At 39.0% G+C, this 25,891-nt stretch overlaps 1 protein-coding gene across 1 annotated transcript in view; it reads left to right on the top strand.

Annotated features, from left to right (window-relative positions):
• Window positions 1-4,022: 4,022 nt before the first annotated feature.
• The window catches only part of Dhx40 (DEAH-box helicase 40), a 41,362-nt gene continuing 19,493 nt past the window's right edge, over window positions 4,023-25,891 (top strand). The window contains exons 1-10 of the mRNA XM_048365780.1: window positions 4,023-4,223; window positions 5,056-5,223; window positions 6,835-6,980; window positions 8,672-8,791; window positions 8,998-9,225; window positions 9,322-9,388; window positions 11,182-11,313; window positions 21,422-21,521; window positions 24,105-24,191; window positions 24,322-24,504. Of these exons, the coding sequence (XP_048221737.1) occupies window positions 4,112-4,223; window positions 5,056-5,223; window positions 6,835-6,980; window positions 8,672-8,791; window positions 8,998-9,225; window positions 9,322-9,388; window positions 11,182-11,313; window positions 21,422-21,521; window positions 24,105-24,191; window positions 24,322-24,504 (1,343 nt within the window). The 5' untranslated portion in view covers window positions 4,023-4,111. The remainder of the gene's footprint in view (window positions 4,224-5,055; window positions 5,224-6,834; window positions 6,981-8,671; window positions 8,792-8,997; window positions 9,226-9,321; window positions 9,389-11,181; window positions 11,314-21,421; window positions 21,522-24,104; window positions 24,192-24,321; window positions 24,505-25,891) is intronic.

Here is a 25,891-nt window from a genome sequence, read left to right as displayed (position 1 = left end):
CTTCTGGTTTTCTGGTAGTTAATTGCAGATAAGAGTCTTCTGAATTTTTCTGTCTGGGCTGGCTTTGAACCATGATCCTCAGATCTCAGCCTCCTGAGTAGCTAGGGTTTCAGGATTATTTCAATCTCCAATCTTCCTCCCAGGAAACTAGGTTTACAAACTTAAGCTATGGAGCACAGTTACTTTCTTTTAGATGGTACTGTGGTTTGAAATCTGGTCCTTGTGTTTGCTTGCTGGGCAGGAACTCTGTAACTTGAACCACACCCTCAGCCCATTTTGCTTTAGTTATTTTTTGAATAAAGACTTGTGTTCATGGCTGGGACAGCATTGATTAGTATCCTATTTATACTTTCTGTGTAGCTGGGGTGGCAGGCATGACACCCCTTTCAACTTTTTATTAAGATGATGAGGTCTCACAACTTTTTTGCTTATGCTGGTCTCAAACTTTAAGAGTCCTCATCTAAGCCTCTTGAGTTGCTAGGATTGATTGCAGGCATGAGTCATCATGCCCAGCCTCTACATATTAGTTTCAACTATCACAGCATGGTCATAGACTTGTTTGCTGGTGGGTTCATCATTTTATTGCATTTTCATGAATCTTTAATGTTGAGCCTCCTTTTTGTCTCTTTTGGATGCTCAGAAACAGGTTGCTTGGACTCAAGAACATGTTGAAAGTCTTGATTCAAATGTAATTTCTTCTTATCAGATCTAGTTAAATGCAATTCTTTCACATTTTTTCTGTGTGTGATTCCAATGATAAAAAGACAGACACAGTGTTGATGGAGACACTGACCTTTTTTCCAGATTCCACCCACATAGTTTCTATTTTTGCTCTGTGTTTGTGTCTGGTTTGCCACTGCAATTTGTAAGGTCACTGGGCAGGAAATAATTGTTAATCTTTCAATTTGGAATAGCCTGAAGCACATGGTTATTAATGGTAACATGTTTTAAGTGTCCTTGGTTGTAAAAAATAATGAAAAAGAATGACATTAAACACCATTTGAGTTTTCGCTTTTATTTTCCTTCATTGTCAGATTGCAGTTTTTGTTTTGGATGCTCTCATTAGGTGATTCTCACAAAAGATTAGAATCAATTCTATGAGTTACAAATGTTGGGAGAAAAGATATTTAAGAATCAAGAGGGAGAGAATTCAACCTCCTATTACAATAGTAATCAGTGTAACTTTTAAATTCCTGTTAGCTCTTTGATTTGTCATCATGAGCAAGTTTCTGGGATTTTTTTTTACTCATATATGAAAACGAGAGAAATAATAACCGAATACTCTGAGTTTTTGCAAGGAGTAAAGGAAATCATTTACATCAAACATTTATCTATTATTTACTACATGATAGCTACTACTGGTTTCAAATGATTCTGCTTCTTCTCTTAGACTTTATTATGTTGCTATAGCTGGCCCTCTACTAAAATACTAGGGTCACTAATCCCTTCCTTGCCTATAATAAAAGCATATTTCTGCCTTTTTCTTTGGTTTGTGTTCCTGTCTTATAGTATTTTGAATTCCTAGTGGAATTGAGAGCATTAAGAGCCCTAGTAAAAAAGAGAAATCTATGTCTCTGTGTGGTGTAGTGCCCTGGTTGTTAGCAAGTTACACATAATTTAGTACCACTCAAATTATGACAAACTTTTAAGAGTTGTTTATCAGGGGCTGGGAATGTGGCTGAATGGTAGAGAGCTTGCCTTGCATGCATGAAGCCCTGGGTTTGATTCCTCAGTATCACATAAACAGAAAAAGCCAGAAGTGGCGCTGTGGCTCAAGTGGCAGAGTGCTAGCCTTGAGCAAAACGAAGCCAGGGAGAGTGCTCAGGTCCTAGGACTGGCAGAGAGAGAGAGAGAGAGAGAGAGAGAGAGAGAGAGAGAGAGAGAGAGAGAGAGAGAGAGAGAGAGAGAGAGAGAGAGAGATCAGTTCAATTTTAAACAGGATGGTATAAGTAAAATTTAAATCACAGCAGGGTTTTTTATTTCAGTAGTTTTATGTCTTTTTTTTTTTTTTTTGGCCAGTCCTGGGCCTTGGACTCAGGGCTTGAGCACTGTCCCTGGCTTCTTCCTGCTCAAGGCTAGCACTCTGCCACTTGAGCCACAGCGCCGCTTCTGGCCGTTTTCTCTGTATATGTGGTGCTGGGGAATCGAACCTAAGGCCTCGTGTATCCGAGGCAGGCACTCTTGCCACTAGGCTATATCCCCAGCCCCAGTTTTATGTCTTTTGATACCTGATCAGAGTAGGGACTTCTAGTTGATGGTGAAGTGACAGCTTTGAGTTGCTTTCTTTGGCAGTAAATTTTGGTTAATTCTAACAGTAGAAATCATTGAAAAATCTGAGGTCATGCATTTGATAATCTCAGAATTACTGGAGGATTACAAATTTAAGGTCTATCTGGGCTAACAAGACTGTCTCAAAAACAAATTAATAAACAATTATTTTCACATTGTACTAATTTTGTTACATTTGACTCTTTTCACAGATTTGCAGCTTCAATAACGGGAAGATCTGCCCTCAAAGTACGTTTTTTTCTTCTAGTACTAAGGCTTGAACTCAGGGTCTAGCTTTTTCACTCAAAGCTGATGCTCTACCACTTAAGCTAGAGTGCCTCCTCCTCCTCCTCCCCCTCCTCCCCGCCCCCCTCTTCCCCATTCTCCCCCTCCTCCTCCTCTTTAATTGGAGATAGGAGTCTCATGGACTTTTCTGTCCAGGCTTGCTTTGTAATATGGAGGTCAGATCTGGCCAGCACCATATTGGCCACATGGCAAGTTGTATCTAGCATCTTTTTTTGATGGGTGAGCCTGGATTCCTACAGGAAGGAGAGTCCCATCCCCAGGAAATGGGTGTTCCTGAATCCCAAGAGACAGGGATGGGCACCTGTCCTATAGGTTACTGAGCCTGTCAGTCAGCTTGGGACTGGGAGTTTCCTGTGACCCAGCCCCCTGACCTGACTATTTAGGGCCAGGCCAGCTCAGGCACCATTATGCCATGCTACATGTCTCCATGTTCATGTCCTGTGTCCTGTCTCTTGTCCCCATGTCGTCCCAATAAAGTTCTCCATCAGAGCTGAATTGGTCAGTTGGTAAGGGCATTTAATCTTCCAGAAGTAAGTCTCTATGCCGTTGTCCTATTTTTGTGCCATATGTTTTTCTGAAACCTGAGACAGGTCCATCTGGAACTTTCCCAATAAATTCATCTTTTTGCTTGAGACTGTCTCTGCATGGTGGACTCTTGGAGGGACAGGGAATCTCCCCCCCCCCCCCCAATAACAGCTTGAAATTGGAATTCTCAGATCTCAACCTCCTGACCTGAGTAGCTTGAATTATATGCATGAGCCACTTGGGGCCCAGCTCTAAGTCGCTTTAAAAAAAAAAAAAAAGCCACTCCATCTCAGATGTCATATATCTATGGAACTTTTCTGCTATTTTGGTTTCCAAGGAATTCACACCTATTCAAACTAGGCTTAGTTTCTAAGGAGATCAATTATCCATTCATCCAAAGCCAGCAAATTCAAGCAATGTTGACAGCTTGATCCACAATTTGCTGGGTGTGAAGTTGTATTCTGAATTTCTGACTCTGGTGGAGCTTTAGCGTCTAGTAAGGGGGGAAGGGAAAGTCTGCCAACCAATGAGAATGTAGGGTTCTGTGCAGGAGCAGCCTGGGAGAACCTAAGTTTTGCATCCTCCAATAAGCAGATGTTTGGAGGAACAGCCAGTAACTGTGTGTTTGGAACAGTTCAGATGAAGCCTACGTTGCAAAAGGCTACCTTGTAGGATGACGCTAGCTGGGTTCCAACAAACGTTTCTGTCGAGTCAAGCGGTGAGAAGCCAGCCATGGCACAAAGAGCGAGGCAAGACGGGAGCCTAAGAGCGCTTAGTATGGCTTCGAGGCCGGAGGCACGTGGCAGTTGGCGGGAAAGCCTGGGGGCGGAGCCTCGGCTGGCGTGCCCTCGCGTGTCACGTCATGCTTGAGCCGCGCTCCCTCCCTTCGCTTCCAGTCGCACGCGCGGAAGTAAACAGCCCGACGTCATCAGGGCGCGACTTCGCTCCCCCCCCCCCCCCTCCCATCTCCTCACATCGCTGGACGTGCTCACCTCCGCTCGGGGCCAGGTCTATGTCCCGGTTTCCTGCCGTCGCGGGCAGGGCGCCAAGGCGGCAGGAGGAAGGTGAGCGGGCGAGGGAGCTCCAGGAAGAGCGGCCGTCGGTGGTTTCCATCGCGGATAGAGGTGCGAACCGTGGGCGGGGAGCGGAGTGGGTGGGTGGGGGAGCACTGGGAGAGGACAGCAGGAGTTTGTTATGGCCCGGAGCTTGGGAGGCTGAAAGTCCGCCCTGGGTAGGCTGAAAAGAAGAGGGGTGGGGGCTCGAAGCTGCGGCGTCCTCCGGTTCCTCCAAGCCTGAGGCGAACTTTGAGTCCAGTGAGCACTTTGCCTTCGAAGGGGGCGGTCCCAAGCCCAAGTTGGGAGAAAATCTTACTGGTGGGGACAAAAAGTGAACCCCAGACGCCGATATGGGTTCTGCTGTTAAACAGACTCCTAAAGCCTTTGTTCTCTACCCGTTCATATCCCCCCCCACCCCCCTCCTCGGGCCGCCAGCCTGCCTTTGGGTACGGTATGAAGGGAGCCAGTTTCCAGGAGCCAGTTTCCATGGTTACCCACCACTTGGCCTTCTGGGATATCAGTCACTCTGAACAGGGACCTAACTTGAACCATGAATCAGAAGCAAACACAGGTGCCTTCCAATTCAGCTGAGAGTTTTCTGCGGTGTTCTAGCTCTTGGTCTATTGTTTAAGAAAATTGAGTTTAGTGCTTCTGTGTAGGTATTGCTTGCGCATGCATTGCCTTGTGCCAGACCCACTTCGTCAAGTACTTTTGAATTAGGCATTAACAAAGGCTGAAGTTTGATTTTACTAGAAAGTTATTCCAAGCTTATAGTGATGTAACTGGAAAGTCATGGATTGATCCCTTCCAACCCTAGAATTCTATGTCTTTGTAGTTCTGAGAAATTATCAAGTATCTTTATAGGTCTTTTAATTGTGCAATTGTTTTTCTGTTGTAACAGAGGAGAAAGGATGCACATCACAAGAGGGAGGAACTACTCCAACTTTTCCTATTCAGAAACAAAGAAAAAAGCTTATTCAAGCTGTAAGGGACAATTCATTCCTTATTGTTACTGGAAATACAGGAAGTGGTAAAACAACTCAACTCCCAAAGTATCTATATGAAGCAGGTAATTTTATTCTGATTAGCTTTCGAAGTTGTTTTTTTTTTAAATACCCATTTTAAGGTTAATAGGACTTCTGTATTGTGCAAATGCCTATTGTTGTTTTATAATTCTACCTCTCTTATATTATCTCCTTTGCAGCTCTCTTATTTAGTTAATTCTTTTTCTTTTTAAATTTAATTTTATTGTCAAGGTGATGTACAGAGGGGTTACAGTTCCATACATAAGGTAGTGAGTACATTTCTTGTCAAACTTGTTAACCCCCTCCCTCATTTTTCTCCCACCTTCCCCCTCCCAAGATCCCCCCCCATCTTTTTTTTTTTTTGTAGTAGTAGTACGTGGATTTGTATTCAGGACATCATGCTTGCTAGTCTTTTTACTTTAGGTTATTTTTCAGGTAGGATCTCATCCTTTTTTACCTAGTCTAGTCTCAGACTTTGATCCTCCTATTGACATGCTCCTCCCTAGCTGGAATTAAAAGTGCACACTACTATGCCTAACTTATTTTCTGAGATAGGCTTTTACTAGTTCTTCTCCCCTCCTCCCCCTAGACTAGCCCTGGAACCATAATCTTCTCTATTTCCACCTGTTGAGAAGCTGAGATTACAGTCCTTTGCTTGTTTATGGCCTTATTTCAAATTCAGGAATTAGCAGGGATGACAGCTTTTTCTACTTTAATTACAGTAATAATAGGAAAATGAAAGTGTGTTAATGTTCTTCTATAGACTATGGTCTTACAGTAGCTATTGGGGATTGAAATAATATTGAGGAGGAAGAAATATATTGATATCTGTTTCTGACGTTAGGTTTTTCTTAGTTCTTTCTCTAGAACATTATCAGATAACTTATTTCTTGACTTTGCCAGCACCAAGCTAGCTAACATATAACTCATAAAGGAGCTGGGCACAGTATTGCAAACCTGTATAATCCCAGAACTCAGGAAGCTGGGGTAGAATGATTGGAAGTGGGGTGCTGTGGCTGAAGTGGTAGAGTGCAGCCTGGAGTAAAAAAGCTTAGGGACCGTGCCCAGGCCCTGAGTTCAAGCCGCAGGACTGAGAAAAATAAGTAGATTTAGAATAGAAGTGGGGAGGGGGGATTACTGGGGTTTGAACACAGACCTTGTACTTGCTAGGCACCTCTCCCACTGAGCTATGCCTCTTGCCACTATTGTGTATTCTTTTTTTTTTTTAATTTTGTTGACAAGGTGTTGTGCAAAAGGGGCACAATTACATAATAGTGCAGTGAGTACATTTCTTGTGATATCTTACACCCTCGTTTTTCTTTCCCTTCCCTAGATCAGGTAGGCATATATACAATACCCAGTGTACCAAAATCATATACAGTAGCCACGTGGTGTATGCTAAAGGAAATTCACCTAGAACTTTAAATATAACGTCAACAATAGAGTTTCCTTATCCTTGTCTTATACACACGATTGTGTATTCTTGTTTTGAATTAATACTTAAATATCTGTAGTTAGTACAGTGTTTAGGATTTTCTTTTGCAAGCATTCAAACAACTTGTATTGATTGACCAGAAATAATTCTGTTTTATTAGGAAAAAGATATCACTAACTTTATTTATTTGCTTTTCTTTTTAAACTTCTGGTTATGGTAGGGTTTTCACAGCATGGTATGATTGGTGTGACTCAGCCACGAAAAGTAGCTGCCATATCAGTTGCTCAGAGGGTTGCTGAAGAAATGAAATGTGCTTTGGGATCCAAAGTAGGATACCAAGTTCGTTTTGATGATTGCAGCTCTAAGGTATAAAAGTTGTTTATATTTAAGTACTATGACTTTAAAAAGTAGAAAGGTTATGAAAGGGTTTTTTTGTGTGTGAAAAAATATACACATACATATATATGTGTATATAGTAGATACATATATGTTTCTGGCAGTGTTAGAGAAGGCTAAGCAAGCTCTCTCCCACTGAGCTACATCCCAGTTCTTAGTTTTTCGAGGCAGGATCTTATCATGTAGCTCAGGCTGATTTTGAACTCAATATGTAGTCCAGGCTGGCCTGATACTCCTTTTTCTGCCTCCTTAAACTGGGATTACAGGCTTATACTACCGTGCCTGGCCTTTAACAAAGATTTTTGTTTTGTGTTGTTTTTTGCCAGTCCTGAGCCTTGGACTCAGGGCCTGAGCACTGTCCCTGGCTTCTCTTTGCTCAAGGCTAGCACTCTGCCACTTGAGTCACAGCACCACTTCTGGCCATTTTCTGTATATGTGGTGCTGGGGAATCGAACCCAGGGCTTCAAGTATACGAGACAAGCACTCTTGCCACTAGGCCATATCCCCAGCCCTAACAAAGATTTTATATTTTAAATTTCCCTGTTTTTTTTCTCACATTTTAAACTAATCTCAATATGTTTCATTGTTCCATATATAGACATATACAATAAAGTACAAAATTCTATATTTGTTTTAAAGAAACAAAGCTGTATATTAGAATTAAAGAATTGTTAATACTTTGTCTCTGAAGTATCTGATATTTAACCCGTTTTTTTCTCCAGTTCATAAGTGACAATAACATTTATTTCCTAGGATTCTATTATTTCACATTTTTAAGCCATAAAGATCCTTGGTATGTTGGTTATGTTTGAACCTAAAATTCTCTTTTATATTCTTAAATGTTTATTGTTTTAATCATTTGTGAGTGTACAATTCTATGGCATTAAGTACGTCCATAATTCAATGTTGTGTTGCCACTATTTTCAGAACTTTATCATCAGACGAAATGGGTCTGTCTAACAACAATATATTAAAGCTTCCCATTCCCCAGCCTTTCTAACTTTTAGCCTACCTTCTAGAAATTTGCCTATACCAGGAATTTTATAAGTGAATTTGCACAATATTTTGTATTTTGTGTTGCTTATTTCACTTAGCATGTTTCAGAGTTCATCTAGTGTTTATATTCTTTTTTCTTTCTTTGCCAGTCCTGGGCCTTGGACTCAGGGCCTGAGCACTGTCCCTGGCTTCTCTTTGCTCAAGGCTAGCACTCTGCCACTTGAGTCACAGCGCCACTTCTGGCCATTTTCTGTATATGTGGTGCTGGGGAATCGAACCCAGAGCTTCAAGTATAGGAGGCAAGTGCCCTTGCCACTAGGCCATATCCCCAGCCCCTCTTTTTTCCTTTTTAAAAATTATCTTTACTTTTACAAAGGCATTTCATTTTATCATATCAGTTTACTTATATTCTTGAAGTCAGTGGAAAACTGAAAACTTAATAAAGTCAAGCTTTTATTTTTGTTTTTAAAGACCTTAGGTCCGTATTTATATAAATTATGTTTCATAATTGACCATAATTGTTAGACTATTTTATGAGCCTGTTTCAGTCATATTGGTTCGATCACTTAATGTCTACATTTGGGAGTAGAATTTAATTGAGGTAGTAGTGCTGCATAGTTTTGATGCTGAGAACTGATTCATTCTGCTGTTTTTTTGAACATTAGGAAACAGCAATCAAATATATGACTGATGGGTGTTTACTGAAACATATTTTGGGAGATCCACATCTTACCAAATTCAGTGTCATAATTTTGGATGAAGCTCATGAGAGAACTCTAACTACAGTGAGTATTAATATTTGCTCGTTTGTTTTTATTAACAATTTGTTAAGTTGTTCACTTGTTTGGGTAGCTTATATTGTACAGAGAATTGGCACCTCTTACATTGCAATCTATTGAAATAGAAATTACTTGATTAGGATTTCCATAAACTTGAAATAAATAGACTGTTAAGTGTATTTATGACTCTATAGACTTTACTTTTCTTTCAGGATATTTTATTTGGTTTATTGAAGAAACTATTTCAAGAGAAGTCTCCAAACAGGAAGGAACATTTAAAGGTGGTAATAATGTCAGCAACTATGGAGTTAGCCAAGCTTTCTACTTTCTTTGGAAATTGTCCCATATTTGATATACCTGGAAGGCTTTATCCAGTCAGAGAGAAATTCTGCAATTTGATTGGCCCACGAGACAGAGAAAATACTGCATATATTCAAGCGGTATTACTTGACATCTTTTTTATGCCTCTTGTATTTGTAATTTTTGTTAATTGTGTAATTTGGTAATTCACTTGTTCTCTCTTTATAATGTTTTAGATTGTGAAAGTGACCATGGATATTCATTTGAATGAAATGGCTGGAGACATCTTGGTTTTTCTGACTGGTGAGCATTCTGTATCCAGTTGTATAATGGTGTGTGTGTGTGTGTGTGTGTGTGTGTGTGTGTGTGTATGTATGTATTTTAAGTTTAGGAGTTTCTCTCTTGTCTAGACTGACCTTGAACTTCTGTGCTCAAGTAGTCCTCTGGCCTCCTTCTCCCAAGGACCTGGTAGTGCCGTGTACACTGTTATGCCTGGCTAGTACTTACTATTTGTAAATAGTAAGTGTGACACTAAAGTAGAGTGTTACTTCTGTTGAGATGGATACTCTCTTCTTAACTTTTGCCCTGTTTATGACTATCTAGATAGACTAGATAGAAGGTATATAAAATGTCAGATTTGTTAGTAAAAATGTGAAATACACCGACACTTTTGTAGAGACAAATTAACTGGTAAGTGACATCCTACCAGCTTCTGTCTTTGAGTAGTGGGATGATACTGGGTAATAACAGAACATTAAGTATGGAATCCATGTATTATGGAGAAACTTGTGCCATTCTTTGGAGTTTCTAGAAATAGTTAAATCCTAAAGTAGTGTAACTTTTCTTTTTGCCAGTCCTGGCCTTGAATTCAGGGCCTGAGCACTGTCCCTGGCTTCTTTTTGGCCATGGCTAGCACTCTACCACTTGAGCCACAGCGCTGCTTCTGGCTTTTTCTATATATGTGGTGCTAAGGAATCAAATCCAGGGCTTCATGTATGCGAGGCAAACACTCTACCACTAGGCCGTATTTCCAGCCCCTAGTGTAACTTTTAAGTAGCATTGTCCTGCTAGCAGGAGTGAGTCTCCCCTCCGCGCCCGCCCCCCCAGTCTTGGAGCTTGAACTCTGGGCCTGGCCACTGTCCCAGTGCTTTTCAGCTCAAGGCTAGTGTTCTACTACTTGAACTACAAGGCCACTTTCAGTTTTCTGGTGATTAGTTGGAGATAAGAGTCTCACGGACTTTCCTGCCCAGGCTAGCTTTGAACCATGATCCTCAGATCTCAGCTTCCTAAGTAGCTAGGATTACAGGCGTGAGCCACTAAAGCCTGGCTGAGTCATATTTTTGAGTCATATCATTATTCGTCTCCTATTCTGCCTTGTATTAATGTCAGAAGTGAGACATTATAACAATTTGTTTTCCTTTTGGAAGTTACTGCTACTTATTTGAAGTACCTAAATTCAGTGTCTCCTGTATGTTTGCCTTATCTAAACAATAAGGTAAATATTCCTCAAATTTGGTCTTATCAAGGTGTAAAGCTTGAAGGTGATAAACGCTTTTATTTCTTTAGAAATTGTATCCATGGAAACTAGTGTTTGTTTTGATTTCAGGTAGTGTGTGTGTGTGTGTGTGTGTGTGAGTGTGTGTGTGTGTGTGTGTGTATATGTATGTGAGAGGGAATGAGTGTGTATGTGCTGGCTCTAGGGCTGGAACTCAGGACCTGAGAACTATCCCTGAGCTTTTTGCTCAAAGCTAGTGACTATCATCACTTGGGCCACAGCTCTGCTTCTGTTTTTTTGTTTTGTTTTGTTTTTGGTGCTTAATTGGAAATGAGTCCTACAAACCTAGGCTGGCTTTGAACCAGGATTCTCAGATCTTAGCCTCTCCTGAGTTGGTAGGATTACAGGCATGAATCACAGGCTCCCAGATGCTTTCAGTTTTATTGATGAGATTTGGTACATCTAAAGTGTTTATGTACTGTAGATCAAATGACTGATTAATTGAAACTATTAGGAAAGACTAATTTTAGTGCAAACTTAAATTTTTTTTAAATGAGTTTTGCTGTTCACTTGCTGAAGTTATTCTTCCTTCTCATTTCAGGCCAGTTTGAAATTGAAAAAAGTTGTGAGTTACTTTTTCAAATGGCAGAGTCTGTTGATTATGATTATGATGTTCAAGATACCACTCTAGATGGCTTGTTAATACTGCCGTGTTATGGATCTATGACAACAGGTAAAACTTTACTTGGATAGAAAATATGACTGGTTCTGAAAGGTTTTTATTGAATTACTCTGTATGTGTGTATGTGTATGTACATATATGCATATATATGTATGTGTATACAGAAAGTACGTGGATATTAAGTGTTTAGGTAAAAAAATTCAAAAACTGACCTTGCTTTTGTTACTAAGACACAGGTCATAACCAAGATCATTAAATAAGACATTGAGAGAGCTGTCAGTCCTTGAGAGAGGAACCTTAGATAACTCTTTTTTGTTAAGTTGAGCTATGTCATGTTTTAGCAGAACAGAAATCTTGGTGGGGATTCTTTTTTTTTTTTTTTGCCAGCCCTGGGGACTGTGTTCTAACTTCAACAAATATGAATTTTATATTACTAAAGGCTCCTAGTGATAGCTTATTTCTCAAAACTCACCCCTCTGTTTGTGTTTTTATTTTGTAATACAATGATAATGTCCTCCTTGAAGTACTTTCCTCTGGGATGATATTTAATTATCTGGATCTTCTGATTACTCTTTCCCTGAGTCTGTTGCCAGCAGTTCCTCTTTGGCAGTGTTGTCCTCTGCAAAACGTAACTGTTTAAGATTTCTTTATCTTGCTGTTTTCTTAGTTTCTGTTTTGGAGTGGTTGACTTCTGGGATTCATCTTTCACTTCCATGGATGATTCTTGAGCACTGTCTCTAGTTCAGTCTCACTCCCCCCACCTTGAACCTCCTGTGTCTCCTAAATAGGTTTTTTGGTCTGTGTATCATATGACCCCAGATCATTGAATCTATGCAAGTGGCCAGTTCTGCAGATAGATGTTGTTTTGTCCAGATCATTTCCTCCTCTATTCATGAATTGCTAGAATTGGGATCCTCATTTGGCTCTCCTGAGTTGTTTCTATGTTCTGCTGACTTGTTTTCCCTGATTTAATTTACTGTTCTCCTGAAAAATGGTAAGCAGAATCTTCCAAGAACATAACTCTGGTTTGTCAGTCTTCTAGTCTTCCAGTACAACTGTTCCCTGCTTCCAGTGGAATTAAAATGCCAACTTAATATTCTTCATTATCCTTCCAGCATGACTATAACTGGCTTTTAGCCTTATTTCCTAGTAAATGTGCTTTCTTGTGTTATGGATGGTAAAGCTGTGTGATTGGGTATGAACAGATCTATTGCTGAATAGTCCTGTTTCCAAGACTACTATCAAAGGTAAACTGATTTTGTATGCTTTTGGGACGTCAGAGCTGGACTTGAGAGGGAGGAGAGGAGAGCAACAGTTGTTTCTTGCCTCTTTCTTTCTTTCTCTCTTTCTTTCTTTCTTTCCTGGACCTTTGACTGAGGGCCTAAGCACTGTCCCTGGTTTCTTTTTGCTCAAGGCTAGCACTCTGCCACTTGAGCCACAGCTCCACTTCTGGCCGTTTGCTTGGGAATCGAACCGCGGGAATCAAACCCAGGGCTTCATGTATATGAGGCACGCACTCTTGCCACTAGGCCATATTCCCAGCCCCCTTGCCTGTTTCTTTAGGACGCTAGCTTTTTTTTTTTTGAGGCAAGCGCTTTAGCCACTAGGCCATATCCCCAGCCCCGCCTGTTTCTTTTAGACAAGAGGTCAACAGTACTCTACATTTGGATTTAGTGAATGGGTAAAATGCATGGAGTGAACATTGTATTATTATTCATTTTTGTGCTGGTCCTGGGGCTTGAACTCAGAGCCTGGGTGCTGTCCCTGAGGTGTTTTTTTTGCTCAACAGTAGCACTCTCCCAACTTGAGCCACAGCTCTACTTTCAGCATTTTGATAACTGATTGGAGGTAAGAGTCTCACAGACTTTCCTGTGCCAGCTGACTTCAAACCTGAGTCTTCGGATCTCATCCTCTTGAGTAGCTAAGGATCACAGGCATGAGCAACCAGCACCTGGCTATTTATTTTATTTATTAATTATTTTTATTTAATTTTTGTTTGAGTACTGGGGCTTGAACTTAGGGCTTCATGCTTGGCCTTTTCCATTGCTTTCTGGTACACTACTTGAGCCTCTACTTCCTGCTTTTCCTGGCTAATTAAAGATAAGAGTCTCACAGATTTGTCTGCTTTTGGCTGGCTTTGAACAGAGATCTTCAGATCTTAGCTTCCTGAGTGGCTAGAGTTATAGTTGTAGAGTTATAGTTGTATACCTGACTGGGGGAAAAATATATATACATATACATATATATGTACATATTTCTTCTAGGCTAGCCATGAGAGTGGCTGTTTTAAAGAGACATTTTAAAAATGTTTTCCTAATTGACCACCAAAATTTTCATCTGTCAAATGTGGAGATTATATTACATTATATGAATTGTTGAGATTATATGAACCAAATCCCTAGTCTGGGCTACCCATGTTCTAATCAATGTCAGAGTTGTTTTTTGTTTTTCTTTCCTCATCCTTTTTGTGGTTCTGCTTTTTCAATTTCCTTAACTTGAACTGCTATCCCTTTTATTTTCCTCCCTTCTTACTGGCTGAAATCCAGTTGTTTCACTTCAATAGTGTAGTCAACTCCATAAAAACCTTTCCTGGTTTTCTTCCTTACACATGACTGTTCTTTTCCTCATTTGAACGTCTCTTGCTTTTCTGTACCTCTGTTACACTTAATGCATTCTACCATGTTATACTTGTACTATGCCCTCTATGAAATTGTGAACTTCTTGAGGGCAATTATACTGTATTGTATGTTGAAACATACTCATTTTATTTAACTGAATTCTAGACCTTTAGTTTTCTGTAAATATTTTTTTAATGTCTCCAACACTATAGGTCTCATACATTTTCCTTCTAACTTCCTTGTTTTTGTGGAACTTACGTAGTTTTCTTGTGTTTTTTTTTTTTTTTTTTTTTTTTTTTGCCAGTCCTTGAGCTTGGACTCAAGGCTTGAACACTGTCCCTGGCTTCTTTTTGCTCAAGGCTAACGCTCTATCACTTGAGCCATGGCCATTTCTGGCCTTTTCTGTTTATATGGTGCTGAGGAATCGAGCCCAGGGCTTCATGCATGCAGGGCAAGCACTCTACCACTAAGCCTTATTCCCAGCCCCCTTTTGTAGTTTTGTTTACTTGTTTTGTTTTTGTTGCCAGTCTCAAGGCCTGAGCACTGTCCCTGGCTTCTTTTTGCTCAAGGCTAGCATTCTACCTCTTGAGCCACAGTGCCACTTCCGGCTTTTTTCTACATATGTGGTGCTGAGGAATCGAACCCAGGGCTTCATGTATATGAAGCGAGCACTTTACCACTAGACCATGTTCCTGGCCCCCTTATGTAGTTTCCTATAAGTGTGGATATAGGGAAAACTAAACCTTACAATATACATGAACTGAAATGTACCAGTTTTATAAAGCAGAAATATTTACATCAAATTAGAAAATTTTAGCACTGACAGTAATCATTTGAAATTTAATGCTTTTTAGCCTTTTGGGAGGATTGGGAAGGTTCATGTGCCTTTATAATGGTTATGAAAACCATACCTTCTTTTTTCCCTAGAAAAATGAACATATGACACATTATATGCTTATATAATCAGACCTCTTATTTACAGATAATCAGACTTCTTCTTTACAGAAGGAAGCTAAGTGGTGTTGCTGAGATAACATGTCATTTGTGCATTTAAAAAGTGATTATTCAGTAGAGGGTTATAAAACAATATCTGTATTTCTAGAATACATGAAGAAAAGGAACCAGATGTGAGAATAAGGCTAGTGATACCCCATCTCTATGTGGAATCTCTTCATAAGGGAAAATTTTTCTTTTGTCTTAAATCAACATATAATCATGAATTACATTGTAAGGGAAATATCATCATTCAGATCCTACCACCCTAACCAAATGGCAATCACTATTAACATTTTAAGATATGTTGCCCTGAACCTTTTCTTTGTATATCAAAATACATTTTTATTATCTAGGTTGTTTTTAAACAAAATGGGATTATATGTTGTATGCTATTTTGTATTTTTCTTTTTTATCTTCACAAAAATTTTTGAAGCATAAAAAAAGGCCAGAGACTTACTTGTGCAGTGCAGAATTAACAGTGTCTTAGTATATTTCCTCCAGTTTTAAGAAAAATTACTTGGTTTAGAAAAAAAATACTGTTTTATTAAAAACAACTCAAGATGTACACATAGTTACACAGATAAAAGTAAAGATATTACCTCAAATTATTCTGCTAGGAATGGCTATATGTGTAACAGGAAAAACATTATTCCAACATCTCTCTGTGCGCATATATAGAAATATAAGTAGATGCAAAACTTGATTGAAATACTTTGTTAAAGGTCAGCATGGTAGCACATGCCTAAATATAAGCACTTGGTAGGCAGAGACAGGAGGATGGCAAGTGTTAGACCAGCTTTGGCTATATAGGAAGACTTGTCTCAAAAAAATACTTTTTAAGTGAGATTATACTACTGGTTTTTCTTTAAAAAGTATTTACTCTTCCTTGAATTTACTTAAAGAGATTGTTTAATGTTTACCACGTAAGATATTCTTTTTTTTAAAGATTAAAAACATTGGTCTGAGAATGTGGCGTAGTAGTAGCGTGCTTGCCTAGCATGCATGAAGCCCTAGGTTTGAATCCTCAGTACCACATAAACAGAAAAAACCAGAAGTGGTGCTGTGGCTCAAGTGGTAGAGTGCTAGCTTTGAGCACAAAGAGGCTCAGGGACAGCACTCAGTCCCTGAATTCAAGCCCCGGGTCTGGCAAAAAAAAAAAAAAAAAGATTCAAAATGTTAAAATGTCACCACTTTCTGTCTTTATAGATATATTTGATTGAGGATCTTACATGGACAGTTCCCTAATTTAAAAGAGAACAAAAGTCACTTTTCATCTTCTACATCCTCTCTGTCTGATATTTGTTAGTCCATTTTATATTGTTCTGATAATCTCCATTACTCACAATCCTTTCTACATTTTCCCATTCTTCAGTCATTTATTTTAGATTAGTTGTATTTGAATCTTCTCTTTCTTTTTTTTTTTAGTTTCTTTTTTATGTTTGAGAATATGTGGCTTTTGCCTTTATATTTAAACTATTTCCTGGCTGGGCTTTATGTTCTTGGGTCACACTTTCTTCTCCTTAGAACTTGGTAGACGTTAACAAGTGGTCTTCTGGCATTCAATGTTGCAGTGGAGAAGTCTGAGTCCAGCCTGATTTGTTTTTCCCCCTCCTTGTAAGTGATTTTTTTTTTTGGTTTGGTTACCTGAAATTTTCTGTTTTTAATCCTCAACTTCAGTAGTTTTAATTAGGATATTTTTGGTATTGAAATCTCTTGAATTTTGATGTGCTTACTTTTGAAATCAACTTATCAAGACATAATTTACATACAACAAACTATACAAATGAAATTATTGTTTTAAGTGCACAACATATTGAATTTTGACCATGTATATTCCTGTTGAACAGTCACCATCATAAACATGAAGAAAATTTCTGTGGTCTTTTGATCTGCAACTTCCAATTCTTCATCTCAAGGAAATTCTCATATAGAATCTTGGAATGTAGCTTGTGGTTTTTCTGTTGGGGGGGGTAACCAATTATACTTTTGTTAGATTGTTTCTATTCCTCACATTTTCGGTTTCTTTTTTAGTCCCTTTAGTTACCTTTAGTCCCTTTAGTTTAGTCTATTTAGTTACTATCTCAAACCTTTTTTTCTATGTGAGGAGTTTGATTTTTCTAGTGGTCTTATTGAGAGTCTTCTGTGTGTGTGTGTGTATGTGTGTGTGTGTGTGTGTATGTGTTACGTACATGTGTACGTGTACGTACTGGGGCTTGAACTTGGGGCCTAGGTACCATCTCTTAGCTTTTTCATTCAAAGCTGTTGCTGTTATAACTTGAGCCACAGATTTTTCTAGTGGTCTTATTGAGAATCGTGTGTGTGTGTGTGTGTGTGTGTGTACTGGGGCTTGAACTCGGGGGCCTAGGTACCATCTCTTAGCTTTTTCATTCAAAGCTATTGTTGTTATCACTTGAGTCATAGCTCCACTTCTGGCTCTTGGGTGGTTAATTAGAGATGAGTCTTACAGACTATCCTGCCTAGGTTAGCTTTGGGCTGCCTTTTGAACTATGAGCCTCAGATCTTACCTTCCTGAGGAGTTGTGAGCCACCAGTGCCCAGCCTTAAGTGATTGTTTACTCACCGACTTCTACATGTGGGGGCAGGGGTTGATCTGGGCAGTGTTTTTACCTGTTTGCTTGAAAATCTTTCTTCCCCTCTGACAATTTTGAAGTTTGCTGCATTAAGTTGTAGTTCTCTTATTCACATATACACATATACACCTACACCTGTACTGTTTTGTGGTTTGGGTGAGGGGAAAACAGTATTTGGGGGCTGGGGATATGGCCTAGTGGCAAGAGTGCTTGCCTCATATACATGAGGCCCTGGGTTCAATTCCCCAGCACCACATATACAGAAAGCGGCCAGAAGTGGCGCTGTGGCTCAAGTGGCAGAGTGCTAGCCTTGAGCAAAAAGAAGCCAGGGACAGTGCTCAGGCCCTGAGTCCAGGCCCAGGACTGGCAAAAAACAAACAAACAAACAAACAAAAACAAAACTATTTGTTTGGGTTTTGTTGTTTTTTTTTTAACTGTATTTTTTTTTTTGTCTTTTCTTTTTCGGTACTGGGGATCGAACCCGGATGTTGCACTTGCTAGGCAAGCGCTTTGCCACTGAGCTACATCCCAGCCCCACTGAGCTACATCCCAGCCCTGAAAACAGTATTTGGGATAAGATATTTTATGAAGAGGATTCAGTTGCCATCTATATTTATATATCTTCTGTAGGAATATTTCTCAATACCTTTATTTCTTGATAGACTTTGGAATGACTTTTTGTCTCTATGGCAACTTTCCCCCTCCTTTCTAATAACATTGTAATGTCTTATCAGGTTCTGAGATAAATAGAATAATCTTAAAGGAGGTATTGAGAATTGCTTTGTTTTAGTGAAAGCATTAATTCATTTTCTTCTCTCCTGCCTGGAGAGTGAAAACTCACTTTAAGAATATCAGTATTTATCATTTTCAATTTCTTTAAAAACAAAATTGGCTTGTGTTTATAACTGTAATATGGTGTAAAGTATGTGGAAGAAATTAAAAATGTGAAACATTTGTCTTTTTAAAAGATTCAAGACTTAATTTTATGTTGAATAAAACGGTAAGTCATGAATTTTCAAGCCTACAACAAAAAAAAAATTTAACTTTTACAAGGCTATAATAAACTGAAATTTTTTAGGAATGGATTGATTGAAAAACAGACTTGATTATGAGGAAATATGTTCAGAAAGGATGTTGCTTTGTTTTTTTTTTTGTGTGTGTGTGTGGAGTTGTAGCTTAAACCATGATTGTCACTGTATATCCCAGGCTGGTTTGGAATTATGTAGCCTTGACCTAGTGATCCTTCTGTGCCTCTACTCCTGAGTGCTGAGACTTTATTTATATACTATCGTGAGTTGTTTAGAAGAGACATTCCTAATCTATGCAAAATTTTATGGTAAAGTAGATTTTGTTTTTGTTTTTGTTTTGGGCCAGTCCTGGAGCTTGAACTCAGGGCCTGAGCACTGTCCCTGGCTTCTTTTTGCTTAGGCTAACACTCTACCACTTGAGCCACAGCACCACTTCCAGCCCTTTCTGTTTATGTGGTGCTGAGGAATCAAACCCAGGGCATGCTAGGAGAGCACTCTACCACTAAGCCACATTTCCAGCCTGGTAAAGTAGAATTTTAGAGGTAGAATCTTTTTTTTGGCCAGACCTGGGGCTTGAACTCAGGGCCTGAGCACTGTCCCTAGCTCCTTTTTGCTCAAGGCTAGCACTCTACCACTTGAGCCACAGGGCCACTTCTGGCTTTTTTCTACATATGTGGTGCTGAGGAATCAAATCCAGGCCTTTGTGTATGCGAGGTGAGCACTCTACCACTAGGCCATATTCCAACCCTAGAGGTCGGATCTTAATGTTTACTTATATACTAAATTTTTAATCAGTTATTCAACAACCATTTGTAACTAGGTGCTTAGGATATGCTTCGAATAAAAGACAGCTTTTGTTCTCATGAAGTTACATGTAGTGAATAAATAGGTAATAAATGTATAAATATTAACTACAGACTAGTATATTAGTTATCTGAACCATCTAGAAAAAGTAAGCTACTATCTATGTATAAGAAATGCCTAAAAATTCATACTTAGCTTTTCATGACATCTTCCAAATTCTGGAGAATATGTTTTTCCCCTTTTCTTTTTGTTTTGGCTTATTTTTAATGTTACCCAGACAATCCTTGAACACTTGAACTCAAGAAATCCTCTTGCCTCAACTTCCAGAGTACAATACCAAATTTCTGTCACCTTTCTAGCACTTTTTTATTGGAAAAATTAATTTTGGAATGATGTGAAGAAGTATCATGTAACTCTCTTAAGTTTGTCTGTTAATATGTAAATCTTGGACCCTGTACTTGATCTCCCTTCCCTGGGCTTGAGTTTTCTCTGCTGTAAAATCAGGTGGTTGACCTAGCTTGCTAGTGTAAAATTGCTTATCTGTGCCATTCCTTTAGTTTAGCTTTGGGGTTTTTTTCCCCCATTGCACACACATCTTTATAAGTTTTATTTGAAAACAATTTTTCACTTAATTTTGTAAGTTTTTTTTTTTTTTCCTGTGGTGCTGGGGATTGTACTTGGGCTCTTGCCACATACTAAGAAAGCACTGTACTACTTGAGCAACACCCCTAACCCCATTTTAAGATTTTTCTGGCTGCTGATTTCCGGAAATCAAATGGATAGCATTTTTAAAAGTTTTATTATGAAGTAATTTATATATTACTATATTAATATATTATGTATAACAATAAACATATAAAAAGTTTAAAAGGCTGCTGTGAAAAATAGAAACACAAATGCTAAGAATTTCTTCTCATGTGGCAATCCTTTTGCTTTTATTCTCCTTGGAATGTTTCTAATCTTTGGATATCACTGAAATAGAGGACTAACCAACTACCTTGTTTTGAAGTTTTGTGATCTTTCCCTTAACCTCACTTTCAAGTCAGCTATCCTTTCAGATACTTAGCATCCTAGAATTAATCACAGACATAATTTGAGTCCTCCATTTTCAAAATATTATGATGTTTTCTATTTCTTCCAACTCTATTGTTACTAATCTAACACTGCAGAATACATTCAGACTCGTCCTTTACTAACTTTCGCTGAGCTCCTTTTCTTCAACACTCATTTCCTCGCCAAGATATATGACAACTCGCTTGTCATATTTTCTGATAGAGGAGGGCGGGTGAGTGGAGTCTGGCCCAACCCATTTCTTATTTCTTATTTCCTGTCTCTTCAGGCCTGAGAAGTACTTGGAACCTAGAAATACTCTCAACATCTCACTAGTTCGTTCTTTTCTTTTTAGGCTAATCTCCTCTCTTAGTGTACTTTAGTTATTACTTCTCTGTGGTTTACAACTTTACTTTTCTTTATCGCAATTTGCTAGCCTTCAAACTTAAAATCTTGGACCTTACTCCAGATTAATTAAAGAATCAGACTGCCCTATTTAGGGGAATTATTTAATTCTGGTGCTATAAAGAGGACAGAAGAGCAAGCTACTATACTATATGCATTGGTGTTGGAGCTTATCCTTCCTAGTGAAAAAAAGTGTGGTGTTACTTCTTTTGAGAGGTAATTATTAGTTAGGCATGCACATCCCCCACTGCCAAAGCAAAAAGTGCTTAGCTCATTGGTCTTTAATGCAGAGAGAGGTCTTTAGTTTGTTCATGCATTGGCTTCAGGGAATCTGAACACATTAACACTGTCTGGTGTGTGTGTGTGTGTGTGTGTGTGTGTGTGTGTGTGTGTGTGTGTGTGTACATACATGAAATCCACAGTTTTATACATATCCTTAAATGGAACCATGACTTAAGTAAAGGAATTTGCTGTAGAGGTGGTTTTACTATAGTAATATATGATTCCACTTAAAAGTATTAACCAAGAAAGATAAGGAAGGAATACTTTTTTTGCCATTGTATCTTACATTTAAGATTATTAAAGACATGAAGAAAACATTACTTTTAATGAAAAAAAATAACAAGGACATGTTATAAACCAGTATTTTTTCTTTACATGTATTTTAGATCAACAAAGGAGAATATTTTTACCACCTCCACCTGGAATTAGAAAATGTGTCATATCCACCAATATTTCTGCAACATCTTTGACGATAGATGGGATCAGGTACAATTTTTGAAAGTTTTCTTAAGTCAAAGAAGCCTCTGCCTTTCTTTTTCCAGTCCGGGAAAATGCTATTAAGTAGCTTGCTTTAAAATGTTGCTTTAGTGAATTATAGATTTACTGCTGTTCCTAACTTAATTCTATACCTGACTTGTTTTCTGTTTATTTGACTTAAGAGAAGGCTCTTAGGGATTTGACTTTTGAATCTATTAGAATGGTCTAGATCTGACTTTGAAGTTTATTTAATTTATTTTATTAGGTTAAATTTAAGTTAATATCAAATACAAGCAAGTGATATTTAGTACATTTGCAGTATCTGTCTCTAGTTTAGAACATTTTTATCACTTTGTCCATTAGGCAAGTACCCCCATTTGGCTTCTCCACTTTAGCCCCTGGCAGCCACCAGTGTAGTTTTTGTTTCTATTCTGGATATATCATATAAGTGGAATTATACAATATATGACCTTTTATATCTCATTTCTTTACTTAGCATGTTTTAGAGGTTCATCCATATTGTATCATATAATATTGCATTGTATATCTACCCCAATTTGTTCATCTACTCATCTCTTAGTCTTTAGTGAACATTCAGGTAGATTTCTCTTTACTTTTGGGCTGTGAACATTCATCTACAAATATGTGTGTACTTGTTTCAGGTTCCATTTGAGTGTATATTTTGTAACAAAATTGCATTTTTAAAATTTGTAAATTTAACATTAAAATATCTTCTCAAGGCACATTTGAGGGTTTGCCTTTGTTTTTTGGTTTTGTGTTTTTGTTTTCTTTTACTTTATTTTATTTTTTTTTTTCCAGTCCTTGAGCTTGGACTCAGGGCCTGAGCACTCCCTGGCTTCCTTTTTGCTCAAAGCTAGCACTCCACCACTTGAGCCACAGTGCCATTTCTGGCTTTTTCTGTTTAGGTAGTGCTGAGGAATTGAACCCAGGACTTCTTGCATGCAAGGCAAGCACTCTACCCCTAAGCCCTATTCCTAGCCCCTGTATTTTATTTTTATTGTTTTTTGTGGTTGGAGTTTGGATTCCAGGTCTTATGCGTGTTCTGCTTGCTTGCTTACTTACCTAGCTGGTGCTGGGGCTTGAATTCAAGGCCTTGGTCCTGTCCCTTAGCTTTATCACTTAAGGCTAGCATTCTACCACTTTAGCCAGAGTTCTGCTTTCAGCTTGTTTGTGTGTGTATGTTTAATTGGAGATGAGAATCTCTAGGACTTTCCTGCCTGGTCTGGCTTCAACCCGCTATCCTCAGATTTCAGCCTCCTAAGTAGCTAGGATTAAAAGTATAAGCCACTGGTGCCTGACTCTATTTTTGACAGTTTATTTTTTCTTTTTTAGATTGTGGGGCTTGAGCTCAGGGCCTGGGCACTATCCCAGAGCTTTTGTGTTCAAGTCTAGTGCTCTGCCACTTGGAACCACAGCTCCATTTTGGGTTTTCTGGTGTTTAAATGGAGATAAGAATTTCAGGGGGGCTGGGGATATGGCCTAGTGGCAAGAGCACTTGCCTCGCATACATGAAGCCCTTGGTTCGATTCCCCAGCACTACATATACAGAAAATGGCCAGAAGTGGCTCTGTGGCTCAAGTGGCAGAGTGCTAGCCTTGAGCAAAAAGAAGCCAGGGACAGTGCTCAGGCCCTGAGTCCAAGGCCCAGGACTGGCAAGAAAAAAAAAAAAAAGAATTTCAGGGACTTTCCTGCCGAAACTGGCTTTGAATTGTGATCCTTAGATCTTAACCTTCTGAGTAGCTAGGGTTATATAGGCTTGAGCCACTGATGCCCATCTATTTTTGACTTTGAAGAACTTCCTAGAATGTTTTCCTCATTGGTTTTTCTACTAACAGTGTATGAAGTTTGGGTTTGTTTTTTTTTCCCATTTTCTTCTTTTTTTGTGTGCTTATCTTTTTGGGGGGCCAGGGGGTCAGTTGTGGTTGTGGTGCTTGCACTCATGGCTGGGGCACTGTCCCTGAGCTTCACTGTGCTCAAGGCAAGCACTCTACCACTTGAGCCACAGTCCCACTTCTGGCTTTTGAGTGGTTAATTGGAGATAAGAGCTTCATGCGGACAGCCTGGGCTGGCCTTTGAACCATGATCCTCATATCTGAGTAGCTAGGATTACAGGTGAGAGCCACGGATGCCCAGCTCTTCTTTTTCTTTTCTTTTCTTTTTTTTTTTTTTTTGGTGCCTATCTTGGCCTGAATTCAGGGGCTGGGCACTGTCCCTGAGCTTTTTCACACAAGGCTAGCAAGTCTACCTCTTGAGCCACAGCTCCACTTTTGCCTTTTTGGTGATTAATGAGATAAGAATGTCAGAGACTTTCCTGCCTGGCTAGCTTCAAACTGCTTTCTTCAGAGCTCAGCTTCCTGAGTATCTAATACAGGCATGAGCCACCATTGCTTGTTTAAAGGTTTTGTATTCTTACCAGTAATGTATGAGAGTTACAATTTCTTCTAAGTTTCCTGCTTAAAATAAAAAGCAATGTAGTTTATTGATAGAAAAAAGGAGAGTCTAAAGTGATTAAAAATAAATAAGTCTTCTTCTAGTTTCTAGAAATTTAACCTGTTTCCATTCTCTCTTTAGATATGTAGTAGATGGTGGCTTTGTGAAACAGCTCAATCACAACCCTAGGTTAGGGTTGGATATCCTGGAAGTGGTTCCAATTTCAAAGTAAGTCTCTCTGTTAGGCCTTTTTGTTTAAAGAACAGTTGATTATATAATTTCTGCTTTATTTGGGGATAGGAAACAAATTGTTTAGAAGACTCACAAAACAATCTAGGGGCTCTTTTTTCTTTTTCAGAAGTGAGGCCTTACAGCGAAGTGGCCGAGCTGGAAGAACTGCCACAGGAAAATGTTTTCGGATTTATAGTAAAGATTTTTGGAACCAGTGTATGCCTGACCATGTGATTCCTGAGATTAAGAGAACTAGTTTGACATCTGTAGTTCTGACCTTAAAGTGCCTTGCCATACACGATGTCATAAGGTGTGTATGTAGGCAAGTTGGAAAAAAGAAAAATGTGTTTGGGTGAAGTCAGATCATCAAAATTGTTTTGCAAACTGGGCGCTAGTGGCTTACACCTGTAATCCTAGTTACTCAGGAAGCTGAAATCTGAGGATCACAGTTCAAAGCCAGCCCGGGCAAGAAAATCCGTGAGACTCCTGTCTCCAATAAACTACTCAGAAAAAGCCAGAAGTGGTGCTGTGGCTCAGTTGGTATAGTGCAAACCTTGAGCCAAAGAAGCTCAGGGAGATCGCCTAGGCCGAGAGTTCAAGCGCTAGGACTGGCAAAAAGTTTAAAAAAATAAAATATAACAATAAAAATGTTTTTGCAGTTGGGTGCTAGACACACCTGTAATCCTTTTTTTTAATTAATTAAATTTTGTTGACAACGTGTTGTGCAAAAGGGGTACAGTTACATAATAGGGCAGTGAGTATATTTCTTGTGATATCTTACACCCTCATTTGTTTTTTTTTCCCCTTCCCTAGATCAGGCAGGCATATATACAATACCCATTGTACCAAAAATATATACAGTAGCTACATGGCATACGCCAAAGGAAATTCATCTAGAACTTTAAATATAACATCAACAATAGAGTTTGCTTATCCTTGTCTTATATGATCATACATATATAGCTGTTGAGCTATTGTAATCCACTGAGAGGTCTATTTTAGACCTTTTTATGTTTACTAGTTGTTTGGTTTTAGTTACATATGTAAGGTTGCTGACCCAAACCTGTGGGAAATACCATTTGACAAGTTTTTTGTTTCGCAGATCTGGTCTCTAGTGTTCCCCCTTCCCCCGCACCTTAACCGTCATATACCAAGGAGATCCCTTTGTTTTCTGTGTTCTAGGCTTGTCTCACTCAACATTACTTGTTCAAGCTCTGACCATTTCCCTGCGAATACCAATATTTTATCATTTCTAATCGCTATGTAGTATTCCATTGTGTATAGGTACCACATTTTTTCGATCCATTCATCTGTAGAGGGGCATCTGGGTTGTTTCCATTTTTGGCTATTGTGAATTGTTCATCGATAAACATGGAAGTGCAGATGTTTTTTTGATATCCTGAGACCTCTTGTTCAGGATAGATGCCTAGGAGTGGTATGGCTGGGTCATAGGGTAGGTCTATGTTGAGCTTTTTGAGGAACCTCCATACTGTTTTTCAAAGTGGTTATACTAATTTGCACTCTCACCAACAGTGGAGAAGGGTTCCTCTTTCCCTGCATCTCCTCCAGCATTTGTTGTTGCCTGAGTTCAGAGTATAGGCCATTCCAACTGGAATGATAGACCTATAGTCTTAACTACTTAGGAAGCTGAGATCTGAGAATTGTGTCTTGAAGCCAGTCTGGGCAGGAAAGTCAGT

Source organism: Perognathus longimembris, chromosome 17 (genome assembly GCF_023159225.1).
Source record: "Perognathus longimembris pacificus isolate PPM17 chromosome 17, ASM2315922v1, whole genome shotgun sequence".
Lineage (NCBI taxonomy): Eukaryota > Metazoa > Chordata > Mammalia > Rodentia > Heteromyidae > Perognathus > Perognathus longimembris.
Note: the sequence above shows the minus strand (reverse complement) of the source record. Positions and strands in the feature narration are given on the sequence as shown.